The 17,397-nt window shown below is 41.7% G+C and overlaps 1 protein-coding gene across 12 annotated transcripts in view; it reads right to left on the bottom strand.

Moving 5' to 3' along the window:
• DEPDC5 (DEP domain containing 5, GATOR1 subcomplex subunit) overlaps positions 1 to 17,397 on the bottom strand; it is a 42,061-nt gene that overhangs the window by 17,235 nt on the left and 7,429 nt on the right. For 6 of the 12 annotated variants that reach the window (XR_006177819.1, XM_042865523.1, XM_042865533.1 and 3 more), the window contains exons 11-30: positions 17,211 to 17,280; positions 16,764 to 16,836; positions 16,416 to 16,519; positions 16,095 to 16,169; positions 15,075 to 15,209; positions 14,590 to 14,651; positions 14,422 to 14,495; positions 13,180 to 13,249; positions 12,772 to 12,808; positions 11,907 to 12,027; positions 11,391 to 11,614; positions 9,652 to 9,855; positions 9,287 to 9,422; positions 7,605 to 7,702; positions 5,522 to 5,587; positions 4,073 to 4,256; positions 3,102 to 3,262; positions 1,914 to 2,031; positions 1,583 to 1,750; positions 474 to 693 (exon numbers count right to left, since the gene is read on the bottom strand). Coding sequence is in view for 11 of the 12 variants with exons in the window: in XM_042865523.1 (XP_042721457.1) it covers positions 474 to 693; positions 1,583 to 1,750; positions 1,914 to 2,031; positions 3,102 to 3,262; positions 4,073 to 4,256; positions 5,522 to 5,587; positions 7,605 to 7,702; positions 9,287 to 9,422; positions 9,652 to 9,855; positions 11,391 to 11,614; positions 11,907 to 12,027; positions 12,772 to 12,808; positions 13,180 to 13,249; positions 14,422 to 14,495; positions 14,590 to 14,651; positions 15,075 to 15,209; positions 16,095 to 16,169; positions 16,416 to 16,519; positions 16,764 to 16,836; positions 17,211 to 17,280 (2,400 nt within the window). In the remaining variant the exon portion in view is untranslated. The remainder of the gene's footprint in view (positions 1 to 473; positions 694 to 1,582; positions 1,751 to 1,913; positions 2,032 to 3,101; positions 3,263 to 4,072; positions 4,257 to 5,521; positions 5,588 to 7,604; positions 7,703 to 9,286; positions 9,423 to 9,651; positions 9,856 to 11,390; positions 11,615 to 11,906; positions 12,028 to 12,771; positions 12,809 to 13,179; positions 13,250 to 14,421; positions 14,496 to 14,589; positions 14,652 to 15,074; positions 15,210 to 16,094; positions 16,170 to 16,415; positions 16,520 to 16,763; positions 16,837 to 17,210; positions 17,281 to 17,397) is intronic. The other 6 variants (XM_042865524.1, XM_042865530.1, XM_042865525.1 and 3 more) reach the window with 3 other exon arrangements.

Raw genomic sequence — 17,397 nt, 5'->3', positions numbered from 1 at the left:
CTCTTTCACAGCTCTCTTTTCACCAATGATCTGCATCACAAGCTGCAGTGTGTCCAGGTTAACCACAACCACAGCACAAAGCAATGTACACTTGCAAACAGGTGACACCAGGCTTATGGCATGGGCAGAGCAGCTGGCTACAGCCAAGGTATCTGTGCAGAAGAGCTTGGCTTCTCACCGAGTGAGCTGACAGTTCCAATTCTGTTTCCAGCCACAGCAGTACGTGGCACCCCTTCCAGGGGAACTTAATTAGTTTAATCAGTTGAGTAGCAGCGAGGTGCTAATAAGACCACACTGTTTTACTGTTTTTACACACTGAAATGTCATCCAGCACGGCACTGTGCTGTATGTCCAGATACAGGCTCATTCACGTGTTTGGATTGTCTCAGCTAATTCTGCTAATGCTTCATTAGACTACGCAGAGAAACCCAAAGTTAGGGAAACAACTACTAGGTAAGCCTGCATCTTCTCACCCGAATCATTCGATCGGATCGATGGCGGCGACGAATGCGGTTCAAACCTTCCACAAAGCGAATGAAGCCATCGAGGAGCTGCCACTCCTCCTCATCAGAACGGGGCTTGTCTCCATACACATCACAGTGCACTTCTCCCTCCATAATACGTTTTGTGGCACTGATGCAGGCAGGCAGAAGGAGAAAGCGAGTCCTCCAAAATTTCAGTGATTCAATAAGGCTGCAGGAAGAAAGGTGGAAGACATGAAAGTTCAGCAGAGCTGCCTGTGAAGGATTCTACAGTAAGTAAATCTATCAGCTGTCAATTTCAATAGAGTAAGCATCTCATTCTGTTATCTGTGTGTGACAGAAGGTAGACAAGCATTGAAGTGGTCAGCAAAACGAATGCCACTGGGAAGTATTCCAGCACACTAAGAAGACTGTGAATGAGAAGAAAAATCAAGGCCGTCCTCAGAATGAATGGTATCACAGGGAAGTATTTTCTGATCTATAAAAGGAGGGCTACAAAGCCTTTTGCCCCCAAAAAATAAACTAAAAAAAGGAATGTCTGTGGTACACTTCACAGCAGCAAGTGCTTTGGCTGACACCTGAAAAGAAACAAGGATACAGAAACACTGGTCTTGTTGAGAGAAGGTATCAAAAAAGCTATTGACACTAGTGAAGATATCCCACACCACTAATGAGTAGCTCCATTCCACGTAGTTTATAAGTAGGAATACAGTAAAGCTATGCCTACAATTCGAGCAAGAATCCAACAGATACAGAGATGAATGGGAGTTTTGAGTCAGATCCAGAAATGAGTAAGAAGCCAAGAAAAGCATCTGCAGAGTACAGAAAGCCCCCATACTTCTTTGCATCTGTGGCAGAGAAGTAAAAGTTTGTGCTGAGTTTTACTACCAAGGTTTTGTATCAAAGACCAGAAAATGCAACAGAAGCACTGAGTAAGATTCCTATAGCAGTAAGAGAGGTCTGCAGCACTGAGAAAGCAGACAGCTGCTCTCTGGTGTACTGAGCATTTGTAGGTCGAACTTATTTGAAGAAATTTGAGGTCAGAATGGAAAAGAGGAAATCAGGACACAGAACAATCTGGATGGAAAAGGAGATCTCACCTGAAATCCTCTGAGCCAGCAGAGCAGATATACTGATCCAAGTAATTCCACTTGTATTCTTCTAATCTCTCGTGGGAAAACTCTACCCAGCAAGAGACAAATTCAGAGTCAGAATGAGAGGGGCACAAGCTGTAAGTGTAGTTTATCTGAGCAGATTCATATGGATACCTAAAAAAATACAACACAAACCTTAATCTTCGCATTATCAACAGCAGTGCTTCTCTTTCTTCTAAAGGGACAGAAGCTTCACAGTACATTCTTTTGAGTATAGGCAGCTGGGGAAGCATATTCATCTGCACATTATAAACTGCTCAACCACAGAGATACTCACTTGGGCAGATATCGAGTCACAGTAATTATTTTGTCTTTTAATGTCACTTTGTGGAAAGTACGGCCCATGCTCAGCCAGTACTGATCTTCTTCCTCAGGTCGATTTCTTGAAACAAGGCCTAGATGTAAAAATCAAAGCACAGGTCCTTTTAGCTTCCTGCAATATCCAAAACTTTATAACCAAACTGGACCTATAGAAAAAGACTCCAGAGACAGATTTCTGAACTCAGACAAACTGAAAGACATCTTCCACCTTTTTCAGGGACATCTGCAGAATGAGCTTTTTGTTCTTGCAGTTTGTGAAGGCATTTGTTCAGTTATAATATTAGCAACACATACATCATCAAAATAGACTTTCTTTAGGGAGGACAAGGAGAAAACAAACAACATGAAGTGCTGAGAAACCGGTGGCTACAATTCTAAAGCTGGGCTCCACTTTCCCCTCCTCTCTGTCCTTTATTTCTGAAAATAATCACTTAAACTCAACAGTACAAATCAGTGAAAAACAACTACATCTTGTGTATTCCCTGCTCTATGGACACTGTATCACTCTTGCCTGGAGAATATTCAGAAAGAAGTCTAAAGGCAAACAGTAAATCAGGTTCTCTCCACTGAATATGAGATTGTCTCATCCCACTCCCAGTCCTCTGTAATGTAACTAGGTTTAGCTGACACCTGGTTTCAGGATAATAAAGCTTCACTCCTCTGCTTGGGACTTTCACAGCTATTACAAAGCTGGAAAAACACTGCTAGATTAATTTTGTAACTTTCAGATACACAAATTTTGGAGGTTTCAGTCTGTCATCTAACAGAGATGTGCCTGCCTTGTAGTAACCATGTGAATTGTGGTTAAGATACATTCACCCAAAGTACACTCAAGCCATATTAAATCTAGGTTCAGCATCATGAAAATGAGGCCAGCTTCTTATTGCATTCCAAAAATCCTGTGGGTTTTCCTTCACAGTGCTCCTGAGTTGTTTGTGCTGCCCCAAATCAGGCTCTCCCCCACCAAACTTTTTTTTCACATAACAGAAAGAAACCAACCCCAAACCAACAACAAGGAAACTGAAACACGTACAAAAAAATGACAATGGTTTCAAGGAATATCTCTGCTTGATTCATGGACGTTACTGGCACTGGCAGGAGGAGAGAGAGACAAAAACTTCATTTTCAATCCAAAGTCACCCACCTCGACTGTAAAGGGGACTGCTGCTGAGCGGGGGTGGCACAGTTGTGGCTGGCTTCTGTGGTTTAGATTGCACGATAATTTGATAGCCTTGCATGAGACGCTGACAAATAAACTCCTCAAACACCTGCTGGGCTGTCATCTGCACTCCTTCCTCATCTCTCCTGAACACAAAGGTTAAGAAGGAGAGCAGAATAAGGAAGCTGACCACACACCTATTCTTAGCTCTGTGTTTCCTAATTGAGGACTTATTCCCACACTGAGCTCTCTGCAAGTGAAGCACTCTGCCTGTGAAAGCAACCTGCAGGAAGTGGAGAGAAAATGCACCCTGTTGTAAACAGGTGATGATGAGCTGCCTGGCAGTACTTAATAGCAGCATCTGTGAAAGCTCATTTTAAAACCAGTAACAGAAAAAGACTCCAAAAGATTTGCTTACAACTTCCAATAAATACAAAGATCATTTTTTACAGCACTTTCCAGAGAATCTCAGTACAGACTGTACATGTTCAGCAGAACTTAGACTGCAGGTGAGCAGGCAATGCTCCACCCTTCCCCACAGCAGGAATTCAGGAGCAGAGAAAGATTTAAAGGCAGTTAAAACATCAATCAGCAGCTGGGATGATGAGAGACTCAGCATCACTACGCTGTGCTACTACAACTACTTCCTCTCTTGAACTTTGCCCTCCTGCATTAAAGGGATATTTCTTCTTGGTGGCTCTTGTTATTTTTTGAAGTAGAACTTTGTAAGCAAACCATTCCTAAAAAAGCATAGAGTATAATACTGTCAGATGGCAACATCAGAAAAGGTGCAGAATTACCACTGAAATGAGAAAAATCCAAGTATTTTGCTGCAAGTGATATCAGCAGCTCATTTTTCTCTTGTATAAACTGCAAAGCATTCCTCTCCCATCAACTGTGTTTGAAGCACCTCGGATTCACTGCAAAACACTTGACAGAAAAGGTGCTGGCCAAACCTGTCCATGTCAGCTTCTGGGAGCAGATCATAGCAGCCCTCAGTGTAGTCATTCTGCAGGCTCTGGCGGTCGGGGAAGTAGTCAGTGGTAAGAGGGAGACACGCCGGGGTAGTGAGAGATTTCCAGTCCACTCCAACTGTACAACAGAAGCCTGGCACTACGGGGGGAGCAGACAGTGTCAGAACTGCCTCGTCGCATCATTGGGGGGAGACAATCAGGGCATATATGGTCACCCATGGAAAAATTGGGTGTGGAAGGAGATGAAAGTATGTGAAGAGGAGCGTTAAGGTTGAAGGAGAAGTGTGGAGTTGGCATCAAGACAACAGGAACAAGAAGGGGACGGAGTGGGGAGGGGAAAGGAAAGTAAGAGAGGAAGAAGGGAGGGAGAGAAAGAGACAGTTTGTTAAACAATGCAGTGCCACGTGCTAATTAAATCCCATCATGCAAACAGCAATCAAAGTTAATGCATTTAATTTTCTATTGATTGAAAGCTAAAGCCAAAACAGTCACTGCTCTGCCAAAATTACAGCAAGTTGGGTGCATTTAAAAGTTATTAATAAAATAGGAGAACATTCCAAGTCTGAGCAAGAAAAATCAGACCAGCTTTGCATCCCAGATAACTGCAGAACGAGTTAGGGATGAGCAGACAAAGAATGACAGACCAGTCTCATTTTGGAATAGTACAGCAGCACAAAAGGGAGCATTTCTACAGTTATAAAAACAGAAGACAGACTCAGAGGAAGACCAGAAAAATATTAACTTGGAAAGAATCCTCTCCCACACCATCTTCTGGAGTTATGTTGCAGATTCAAGATTACAGAGATCTAAAACTAGGCACTGAAAAGCAAAAGCTGACCAAATCAGCCATATCATCAGTTCACTACTGCACTACTTTTTCCCCTGCCTTGAGCAATATGTAGCAAGGCACAGGGCCAACTACTAGTTCTTCTCACAGAGGTCTTATAAATTATTTTACTACAAAAATGTTAATAGGAAAAACACTGCAGAAGGAAATTACAAAGACCTGTTATAAAGAAAATGTTTTCGTGCTTGTTTCTGTATTAGACTGAGGTACACAATTCTCACTAAATGACACCAAACTCAGAATCTGACTGCACTACTTCTGCTTCATTTGGCTGTGCCAAGTGAGCCCGTCATACTGAGAAGCAGATAAGAGTTCAGTCACTTCAGGTTTCAATACAATAGCATGTGGTAAGAAAGGAATTTCAGACATAAGATGACAAATAGTTCATATATTCAGAGATATGGAACTTCTGTCAGTGAGACACTCAGAACAGGGAGAACCTGACACAGCAGCACAAAAAACTACTGCCGAAAGGCAAGCAGGCTCCTCCAGTTTCTTGCCTACCACCTCCTTATTCTTCTGTTCATTTCCCTCCCAATCTTCACATCTATTTCAATTCTTTCCAAAACCTTCCTCCTGCTTACTTGGATCTGGAGAGTTAGAGAGAGCATCTTCTGATGAATCCTTGTTCTGAGTTTTGAGGTTCATCCCTACAGGAAAGAAAAATACGTATTTTTACTTTTTAAAATATTCCATGTCATGCCCTTTAAGAGCTCAGGATTCTGCACAGAAAAAACAAAAAAAGAGATACACCAAGGCAACTAATGAGGAGAAAGCGAGACATAAAATTCCAATATCAAGTGTTCAGTAACTCTAAATAAGCCCAAAGTATTAATTATGGGCAGTTTTAAAGGCCAACAAGCATTTAAAGGAACAATTTAAAAAAAACCTGACTTAGATGCATCCAGGAAATTGATACATCATACCCGTTATTCTAAATAGCATTTACTAACAGAAAGGATGGCTATCTGCTCCCATTATGATGCTGGTAAAACAGCAGAGGTGGCTCAAACTGGCATTCATCTTTCATCAGCTCCACTGATGCCATCTGCCACCTAGCTAGGGAATTGCAACAAGATTTATTTGCTCTGAACTGTATCTACCATCTGCTGGATAACAGAGACACCATACTGAATGTCAGTGCAAACAGATGCAGCAGTTCTTTACTGTGAAGCACACATTGCAGCAAAACGTGCTGTGGGCAGCAAAGGAGATCAGATTCACTGAGAAATCATATTTTTGGAAATAAAAAAAAAATAAGCGTTCCATTTCATAGATGACTTAAACCATAAGGGAGAAACATAAGTCAAATCACTGAGTCACACCACAGCAGCTACAGATGGCTGAGGGGGTTCAGTCAGGGAAGGCACCCATGATGACTTTCATAAAGACAGACACAGATCAGCCTCCACCACATACATGATTTACATCCAACCTACAGACATGAAAGCTTTCTATAAAATGCAAGGATGTTGATTGTTTAACAGCAAATTACACCCAGCAGGTGGAATGCAGCTTAGACTTTGTTCTGGCAATTGCTATCTGTCATGCAGAAAAAGCAGAGGACAAAAATGACATGAATTCAAATGAAACCCAAAGAAGGAAATAATGGAAGTCGCTTTCAATGCAGCTACATGAAGAAGACAAACATGAAAACTAAGCCTGCTAACAAAACACCCTTGTGACTCTGCAGTGACCGTAGGGGAAATATGTAACTGTTTTCACTCAAATGCAATTTCAAAGGGTGAACCTTTTTTTAATCCCAATTTGAAGATTTTTATTTATTTATTTTTTAAGTCTTGAAAGTTATAGGACAAAAGATAATTTCAAAATTCTATGTATCCTATCTGAAAAGAACGTGCCTAAAATCAGAAGATAGGCTGCTATAGTCAGGCAACACAACCAAATGCTGCTGGGACATATTAATCCAGTTACAGGACTAAAAAGCCAAACAAACCAGCACAATTTCTACTAATGCAGGTCTGTGGGCAGGGTAAGAAACACAGCATTAATCTTCAACTGAAAGCACAGACATGAGTCTACTCTTTAAAATGTGATTAAATATTTTGGGCTATGTGAGTAACATTTGGTGCGAGCAGCACTGTGTTCTGAGTGCTTAAAATCTGGAGAAAGTGCTTTGCTAAGGAACAAGAAGAAATGCCAGGAAGTATAAATTCCAGAATCTTCCATGCACAACAGGGCTGCAGCTTTACAGATGCTCTCAAAACCCTGATATGACAAACTTTATTATTTTTAAACATAGAAGCTGATGGAATAGAAATGCTCAAATTTGTTACTCCAAATAATGATATCTAGAGGAAACCACACACAGAAAAAGAGCTCTGAACAAATTCAGTGCATATTTAGGGGTTTTTTTTGTGTGCACACATCAGTGCTTTGCTAATAGAGAATTAAGCTACTGCCTTAGAGTTTATGGTATGCCAACAAGGAGCAGCTTTTCCTTCTGAAGTTTATAATATAGAGCTAGACAAGTAGAGACGCATCAAAAAAGATGCATCTCCTTAGAGTTGGAAATGGTTTCTTCTGTTGTTGGTTCTTCTATCCGTGATGCCTGGTTCACCTACTTCCCATGCTTCCTGGCTCCACTGCTGTTGCTGTCAATAAGGGCCTCATCCCAAACACGAAGCTCTGCCACTGCTGTGTTACCTGCACCATTGCTGCCAGCCAGACCGTTGGAATACTCCTCTGTGCCACTGAAGCTCAGGAAGGAGGCACCGTCACCTGGATGCCGAGAAGTGCTGTGCCTGGAGAAAACCAAAGCAGCCTGTATTTCAGCACAAATACTTGCCACACTCATGACATTCCATACTTTTACTAACAAGCAATATAACAAATAACGAGCAACCAGCCTGCCATCCCAACTGAGCTTTCACAACCATGCTCCTCCTAATGATGTTTGCAAGATGGCAACAGGCACAAAAAAATACTGAGCAATAACAGTGCACTGTCTTCACTGAACAATAGAGAGCTAGATACACATACACCTCCCCTAGAGAAATAAAACTTAGTTGTTTACTGAATCTGATTTCATGGCCCAGAAAGCCAGCATTCCAGACTAAGGAAATTGCTTTGGACGACTGTATCATCCACAGAGACCACGAAAAGATTCAAAGAAAGTACTATCAAGAATAAGACAGCAGGAGACATGAGTGTTAAGATCAGAAATTTTAAAATATTATGAAGTAATAAGGAGGCAATAATCTTTTATTTACAGTAGAATTACAGCACAAAGACTGTGAGGACGATACAATATGAAAATTATGCAACACACAGAGGGATGAGAGCATGCCAAAGGATAGCACACAAAACAAGCCAGGATAACAACCTCCCTTGAAAGAAATGAAAAATGCTTGAAAGAAAACCAGATTGAAATTTCCTGCAGGACTGTTCAAAGGCAGCATGGGAAAAACATCCCTGAAAATTCAGAAGGCAGAGGATAGCACGTGCTCCTCACTCTGCTCATTCTGAAACAATATGGAACACAAACCTCTATAAGCAAGAGGAAATAGCAGCAGGAAAAATATTAAAATTATTGATAAAAGAAATTAGTATTGGCAATTCTGAGTTGTCTAGGATACCAAAATGGTTTTTTTTTGTAAATGATATTTAATAAGCATAGAGTGAAAAACAGACAAAACATCTTCAATAAAAGAATTACCAGGCAAAAACCAGGTAAGAGAATATCTGGAAATTGGAGAATAACTGTGCAGCTTGATAAATGGCTTACATCGAGAGAAGGACCTAATTTCTCTCACTGTAAAATCAGCTTCCCCACAATCATACCATATCCTGCGACACTGGGATCTCACTTCTCACAGCCAACAGTCAATACAAATTCCCAGCCCTGACCAAAGCTTGTTTTTAAGAAAAAGTTGTTTTGAGAACACAGGTACTTTCATTTGCAATCCACTCCTAATGTTTATCATGGCTGTACTTCTTATGAGCAAAGGGAATACAGGAATGAATGGACGGGTCTGGAAGGGTTCAGCAGTTACTGGGAGGCAAAGCTATGTCTTATCCTAAAAAATGTTCTGTTCTCACAACTGGGATAAAGAGCCAAGAGTTAAACACAATCTCTAATAACCCAAATTTGAATGAATCCATGAATAATGCTTTGTACTGCTCATGCATTGCAAACTGTCATGAGCTACTGCCTTCCCCAAGCTAGAGGAGGTAAACCATTTCCAGACTTGCCACAAGAGAAGTACATGCTGCATTTGATGCAGCACGTTGTTGAACTTTCAGATGAAAGCCTGTAACACAGAGAGAATTTTAATGAAAAAGGATGTTACTGCAAAGAGTACCCAGACCCATCCTGAGGACCTCACCTGCCAGCTGCCTCGTGATAAGCCAGCTCCAGCAGCTCAGCAGAGGAGTGTGTCAAATCCTGCTGCCCACTGTCCTGCATTTCTGCCATATTCTGTCGGGTTTGGTGATGAATCTGGATAGCTTCTCCTGATGGACCTACAGTTACAGTTTGATCATTAGTTCACTTCATCTGCCTCGATTCCTCATTTGTTTTCATTCACTCATACCCCTCTCGTGCCAACACCTCTGCTTTAACAAGTCCATACACCCAGCACAGTCTCTGTTACGCCACAGAGTACTTCAAGTCACCAGATTTCACACTGGTTCCCTTGTTGGATGAAGAAAGCAATTCCTAGCTGTGTAACGTGCTATGAAACAGACTTACCCACAGGAAAAGTGTGCATCCAGCGCCTCCTGTTAGATGTAAGCTTCATGGGCATGCGTGATGGAGCAAATGGATTGATCAGTGCTCTCTGGGGTGTGTATCCCCCAGGCCGAATGTGTAGCATGGATTCTGCACTGCCAACGTGGAACCTCCCTGGGGCACTGGAGTCACGCTGCTGAGACTCCAGCATGTTGTCAAGGACATCTAGAAAGCACAACTTAAAGTCAGCATGAGATCAGCCAAGTAAAAGAAAGCGAATTGCTATGGGATATAAAGACCCCCCAGGGTAAGTGGGAACGAGGAGAGCTGAGGAACAAGCAGGGAGAGATGCTGAAATCAATTTCAATCTAGTCTGTAAGTTGCAACAAACAAGAAAGAGTACCATTTCGCTTGCCATTACAGCATTTCTGTGTAGTGTCACTTTATACCCAATAAAGCCAACTATGCAAAATTACTCAGAGCTTTGAGAATTCCTGAAGAAACAAAGCAAAAGACTGAAAGAACATACAAGAAACCTCAAGATGAGCACCAAAGAAGCCACAAGTGAGTAATGTATACATTTTTTGTAACGTTCAGATTTGGCCACTTAAATATGAAATTATTTCCAGAAGACACTGGGACACAAGATCTCAGCAAGCTAGCAGCCAGTCATTACTCCTCAAGGTAGAACATAAATACAGTTATTTAGAAATAGGAGGAACAAACTAGATGACTCAGTAGCATTTGCTCGTTCAACAAACAGAAAACTCCAAGAGAAGGGATGATCTCGTTTAGCACTGTATACTGCTTACCAGAACATGTGAACAATTCCAGTTACTCTGATCATTCCCTCCCCATCAGTCCTGTTCTACACTCTACATCCCCAAGCAGGGCATGTCCTCAGCTGAGCCACACCACCACCTTTCAGACTAAAGGAGTAACAAAAATACAAGAGTATCTATGTATATATAACTGACAGAACGGGGAGAATGCATGAAAAGGTAAATGTGACAAAGTTCCTTATGTGATAGCAGGTCCACACCAGTAAATCCTATTCCTATAAGAAGACAAACATGATATGGAGTATCAGACAGAAAGAAATGAAAAATAAAAGTATGGAGAGCCTTCAGGGACAGAACTCTACTGATCAAGCAACTGCAGGGGGAATGCAATTTACCCAGCAGTGGGCTTATGAAGCTATCACATACTGTCTGAGAATAAAATTAAATTAGAAGAGTGGGGAAAAAAAAAAAAAGGGAGACTGTCATCACTGCTAACACACTGAGACAGCTCAGCAGTACTGTCAAAAGGAAGGACCCAGAAAGTGACTCTTAACAACAGTAACTACCCATAGAGAGAAGTTACAAGCAGAGTCCCCCAGGGCTCATTACTAAGGTCAGCTCTCATTTCACAGATTATAGGTGACCTGGATGATAAAAATTTACTTGTATATGTCCACATTTGCAGACAGGCACAGGAGAATAGTCAAATATTAGGGAAGGCAATAGGCAAGGGAAAAGAACACCTCAGTATCGGGACACTTCTATTTAGGACAAGCCAATTAAAGAAATGCAATGGAAATGGACAAGGATGAAGGGAGAACACAAAGTGTCTCAGACACAGCTGGAACACATAAAAACTGTAGCACAACTTTCAGTGTGAGCACATTTTCCCCGTGTTGACCTGGCAGACCAACGTGAGCTTTGATTTTCTCTTTCCCCTCACCACCTAAGGTATTTTCTCATCTGCCTCAGGCTGACCTCTGGTGCTGGTATAGCCCAAAGAGCTGCTGACTTCATACTGATGCAGGTGAGGCCGTGGGATCATCAGGATGTTGGAGATCTTGCCCAGTGAGCTGTCATCAGAAGCCTGGCTCCTCACCTCCTCTGGGGGCAGCGTGCGGCTCTGCAGAGAAGGGCTGCATGAGACATCATAGGAACTAGAGCTCTTTCTGGTACGACTTTCTCTCTCCCTCACGGATCTGCTGAAAAGAAATAGTTACATGCAGTGATAAGAAAAAAGGGAGAATTCATTCCAGAATTTTAAAGGGGCTTGAACAAGCTCAACTCATGTAAAAGATTCAACAGCCAAGTGCAAAAAAAAGACAACTAAAAGGAAGCTACCACTGTGTTTTGGTTTGGTTATTTGGATACTAAATACTCAGTGCATTATACAGTAAGCTCACGCTCTCCTCATATTTCTCCAAGTACATTATGCATCAAGAAATACACCAGAACATCACTGCTCTCAAACTGGTACACTCACAGTCCTCTTACCTAAAAGTGGTGCAGCGTTGAGCTCTGGATGGACCTGGCAGTCTGAACACCTGGGCATCATAGCCATCGTAATCAACCTGGATGGGCAGGGCATTCTCAGCATCTTTCGGAGCTCCTAATGCTGAAATAAAATCATATGGTTCTGGAACCTCTTCCAAGAATGTTAAGAACTGCAGGGCAGAAGCACCCAACTCACACCACTAAATAGCAGCTCTTCCGAAAGAAAACGCATACAAAAATCTGATGAGCAGAAGACTGGAAGGGATGCTTGCTCAGTTATCAATGTCTGTGCCTCTGAATCTGAGTTGCTGAGGCCCTAACGTCTTTCCCACATACATCCAAGAGATTCATTACTCCATAAACCATTTCTTGTATAAACAGATGCCTCAAATCACTTCAAGAGGAAAGTGCATGTTTTAAACCATCTTTGCAAGAAATGACAACTTCTCTTTTAGAACACACACGTTCCTGAAATTAGGTGGTACTAAGCAGAACGCAGGCTTCTCCCACTGCAATTCTGTGGCCATATCACTGACAGCACCTCAAGCCAGCAAATGAGTCCTGTCCACTTCTCATGAATGGCAGTGCAAGCACACCAGCCTGACCCCACTTATTTCTGTAGTCAGGTGACAGGCAGCTAGGACCTACTGCCTCCCTCCACTGTAGTTATTTGCCTAGAATGCAAATCAGAGATCCACATTAACATCCTGGGTAACATCTGTGTGCTTTTCAAGTTCTTCTGCAATAATTGGCCCTTCTGGCATCTCATCAGAAGTGTCTTTGCTGTTAATGTCACAGTCTTACTACAGCTGCTTGTTAGTTAGGGAGTGAGTGTGATAGATCATTGCATAGGAGGATTACTCACAGGCATCTCGGCTATTTTTTGTTTTCTCAATCAGTGGCTGGAGGGTCCAACAAAGGAGTTATGAAGGAAGAGATAAGGAGAAAAACAACAGTCAGCATATTGTAAGGAAATACCCCAGTGTGATAAAACATCAAATTCAAGCTCACTGAAGCAGCCATAACACGTCAGAAGTATAAAAGACTGTATAAAGTATAAAGCATTTCTCACCTAGGTTAATTTTAGAGATCAGGACGGACTGATCCCAACAAACTAGTCCCTCATGCACAACCCCTACAACACCCATTTACAGACTAGTTTGCAATGTCTTTTAAACAGAGAAATGTAGTGACTACTGTTCCAATATTAACACTGCTAGGATTGGATGCTTGGCTGTGAGATGATTTCTGACCTAATCAGAAAGATACCTACTTTCCTTCCTGCCAGTTTGATCCGTGGAGTGAAGCTGTTACACTGAAGCTGGCTTTTGGACGTGTAGAAACTGAAAGACAGGATAGTTCAGCTGTCTTCTAGGAACTGAACATAGCTGCACAACCACATAGCAGACAATCTGTGAATTTGAGCCAGTTATTTGAGGGAAAAAAAGGGTATACCTTTCTTTGCTTAAGACAACATCTGAAAAAACACTGCAGATGGTTAAGTAGAGAGACAGTACTCTTGTCCTTAAAGACCAGCCTTAGAATTTCATATAACCTCAGTCTTGACCTCCTCTTAATGTATTGAAGTCTGCATTCCCCAGTTCATTTCCTCCTTCTACAGAACCATATCAGCTTTCACTGTCTATAGAGTACTGCACAGTTTACATGATTCTTTCCCTAATTTACATGACAGTAACGACTCACACGAACTGCTCGAAAACTAAGGATCTCCTCCCATTTGGGGTAATTATTCTTTAAGATCTGTTCCTTGTCACCTGAATCTTTTAAATCCTGCCATCAAACACCTCTTTCATCTAAGGAAAGGACCGAGTGCCTTCCAGCTACTTGAAAAGACTGCATATACACAAAGCTTGAATGGTTATTAGTCAGGACAGCCATACAATGCATGAAGATAAAACAAAGTATTAAAAGGAAAAAAAAATGTTCTGCTGCAGAACAGGGGTTGTAGAAGCTGCTTTTGTTCTGATCTCTAATGGTAGAGAAAGAGCAGAGAGCTTTAGGACACAATGTTTAAGAGAAAGAAGAAAGAAAACCTACCATGCCTTGGGGTAAAGCAATGTAAAACTGAGCCTGGTTTCCTACAATTGCTCTAGTATTTATCCATGCTATTCACATGCTCTTTACCTGTAACTATTCACTGGAGAGGTACTTATTTTTCCCTAGCAATCAATTTAGTTGAAGTGACAGTAATTTTTCTGAGCTTCCTGACTTACTTAAATCATAATTTAAGGCTACAACTCAGCTGGAAAGAGAGCTTAAGATCAAAACTTTTTCCACTTCAAATTGCCTATCACATCTGACATGTTGAATTAATGACCAGAGTTCTGCAACAACAGTCTTAGCTCTGCAAGACCACTGTCCCTGCTTTGTAAGCAGAGCAGTAGAAATAAACAATGGCAGAAGAAAGAAATCAACATATGTACAGAGAAGAAAGCACAGCACAGATGTTTTGCAAAGGCTATTATCTCCTGAAAAACTTTAAGAGCTCACCTACCTATGGTTTATCCAGTGTGGAATGTTGTAGTCATCACCCAGCCTGGAATCCCCAGGTCCACAGCGATTATGGAGCTGTAAGAGGAATTCAAGGCAAAGCAACCAGTAGTGTCTGTCACAAAGTAACACTCCTTCTAGGAACAGAGAAGGGAGGAACAGCATGCATTACCTTAAAGAGCGGCACAGCGTGCAATGGTTGCTCTCCCATGCATACCAAGTCCACGCCAATGCCTGTAAACAAATAACAGCAGAGTTCAGCTGTCAGAACAGACCACATGCTTTGTATTCACAATAGATTTTAAAAACATGATTGCACTGTAAATAGCAGAGAGTAATCCCACGGTATGGCTACAAAACCACCTGTGGGAATATCAAAAGTGTTTCTTCCAGACTAACATAAATCATGAAGGATAATCCTGCAAGGGGGGAAGGTCTGTGTGGACTGATGAAGTGCTCCACTATCATTGAAACAAATCAATACCTGCAAGTTCTCTAAAAACCAAAGCATTTCAACAGTGCAGACACAAGCCCTCCAGTTGTGGCCCCTCTTTCAAAAAAAAGTACAAAAGTTGCAAGTACTATTTCAGCACAAGAAAAGGGCAGAACTTTCCCAAGGGTATCTGTTACCCTTCACAGAAGTGACTGGTTATTTACCATTGTCTATCATCCGCTGCTTGGTCAGAATCATAAGGAGGCGATCGACTTCAAACACACCCACGCCAGGGGTGATGACCACTGACATCTGCCCAGTCCGATCAAAGTTCCTGTTTATGTAATGCTTGTCGAACACTGCGAGGAAGAAGCAGGGAGCACTTCATCAAAAAAGATGCTGGATGTATTTCTCAAAGCAAGGGAGTTGACTCTCTGTTGGTACAGGCATTAAACAAGTTTCCACAAAGCACACGTGGAAGTTAGGACTTGCACATAGCATTGTTCAACCAGTAATATAAGTAAAGCTATAGCAGTAGGGCAGAAAAAGAAAACAGGAACTGGATACCTAAAAAGGGATCTTTTTTCATATGCTTCATGTTCTAACATCTCACAAAACAAGCCAGCAAAAAAAAAAAACAAACACACAGCAAACAAAAAAACATCCAGTGCTTCAAAAACAAGCAAACCCCACCTATATCATAAACCCCCCCTACATCATAACACAAAGGTCAGCACTGGTCGCTAACGTGCTGTGCTCCCCCTCTCGTGTAAATACAGCCATTGTGAGGATAGAAACATTCGATGTAAACAGTCACAAAAAAGCACATCTTTGGGGATCCCTTCCAGACAATTAAATCCATCTGTCTGCTAAAAAAAGATGGATCACCTTGACCCAAGTAACATTTGATCAGCCTGCTTTTGAAAGGCTCACAGAATTAAGAAATTCCATTTCTGTTGCAAGAAGTTTGCATACAGACCCACAGCTGGGAGAAACATTTTCATCTGAACAAGGCCCTGCATTGGTTCCTGAACCACCCAACACTCCGTTAGGAGAGTCACTGTTTTTTCCAGAGACACACATTAGAAACTTTCTTCTGAAGCAGGAAATGACAGTTGAACCACTTCATATTTCTCTCTCCTCAGTGACGTTAAGGAACAGGCAGGAGAAGCCCACAGCCGTTTACTTGCACCTGTTTTAGTGGCTCCTCCTCTGTATATTTTTATTTGTTGTTCATAACTTACCATTGAATGAAAGATTTATGGCCTCCAAGTAGTTCCCTTGTGCTGATGTAGAATTGAAACCTGGAGGAAAGCCCTCTGGACGAGCGTTCAGAAGGAAAAAATAAATCAATTGTAACTGCAGTGGTATTAAGGCCTATTACCTCAACAAATTACAGACAAAAATGGTGCATCTCACAGAAAGATCTGAGCAAAACAACTTACTCAGGAGAGCACTTAAGTAGTGCAGTATCAGACTACAACAAAAGCTGGAGTTTACAAACAGTTTTCCTAAAAGATTTTTTTTAAGAGAGTAAAAAGCCCAGGAGAGGGGTTTCCTTTCACCTGCTTGCTCCAGTCGAACCAGCACAGGATACTGGATGAAAAGCTTTTTAATGGTCACAAGCAATGAGGTCCACTCTTCTCGTCTCTCGTTCTGAACTACAACTCTAGAAAGAGCACAGCTCAGTAAGTATCATGACAAGAATACAAACCACACTCACACCCAAGGGGCAGACTAACATAGCAAACAAGATCGTGTGGCCACAGAATGGGAAGTGCTGCCACTTTCAGACATGCACGTTTTTCACAATCTTAATTCCTAGCAAGGTCCTACAGCTAACAACACGACGTTCTCCACAAGGGTGGTGCATACACTGTGAGACAGCTGAAAGAACAGGGAAGAAGACATACTTGTAAAAATCTTCATAAAACCTTCCCTCGTGATCCTGCCGGATGGATGCACGATGTGTTTCAGGAAACTCATCTGAAATGGAGGCAGCACAGCAATCACACTGAGTTCTTGTACAGAAATGCCTGTTGTCTTTTCTAGCAGGGAGTGGTTAACTCCCACTGAAGAGGAAAGTCTCTGATAAATATTAGTTGTCCCTCACAACATTTAAATTGCTTTTAAAGCAACATGACAGCTTGAGTACGAGGAAAATTTGCCACATTTTCCTCCAAGTACAGTTTTTACTGCAGTACTGTCATGACAGTGGCTGTGTATCCATTGTGCTTGGTAGGGAACACTTTTGACATGGGCATAAAAAACAGCAGAAAGAGTCTTTGCCAGACACTAAAAATCTCTGATGAGAGGAGAAAGGTTAAAAACAATAACATGAAAACACAGAATTTACTTACCTATACATTTTGCTTCATAAAACGTTCTGGAAAATAGAACCACTGTCACTTCATGGCTACAATTCTTCTCCTGTCCAGGAAGAACAGAAAAAAAAAACTTTCACCCACAAAAGGGTAACACTCAGTACATACACATACAGTAACACCCTCTATACCTCACATGTAGGACCTAGATAAAAGTGTACTG

This window comes from Lagopus leucura, unplaced genomic scaffold (genome assembly GCF_019238085.1).
Source record: "Lagopus leucura isolate 7727_CA_CO unplaced genomic scaffold, USGS_WTPT01 Super-Scaffold_806, whole genome shotgun sequence".
NCBI classification, from domain to species: Eukaryota; Metazoa; Chordata; class Aves; order Galliformes; family Phasianidae; genus Lagopus; species Lagopus leucura.
This window is presented reverse-complemented; position numbering and strand designations above follow the sequence as displayed.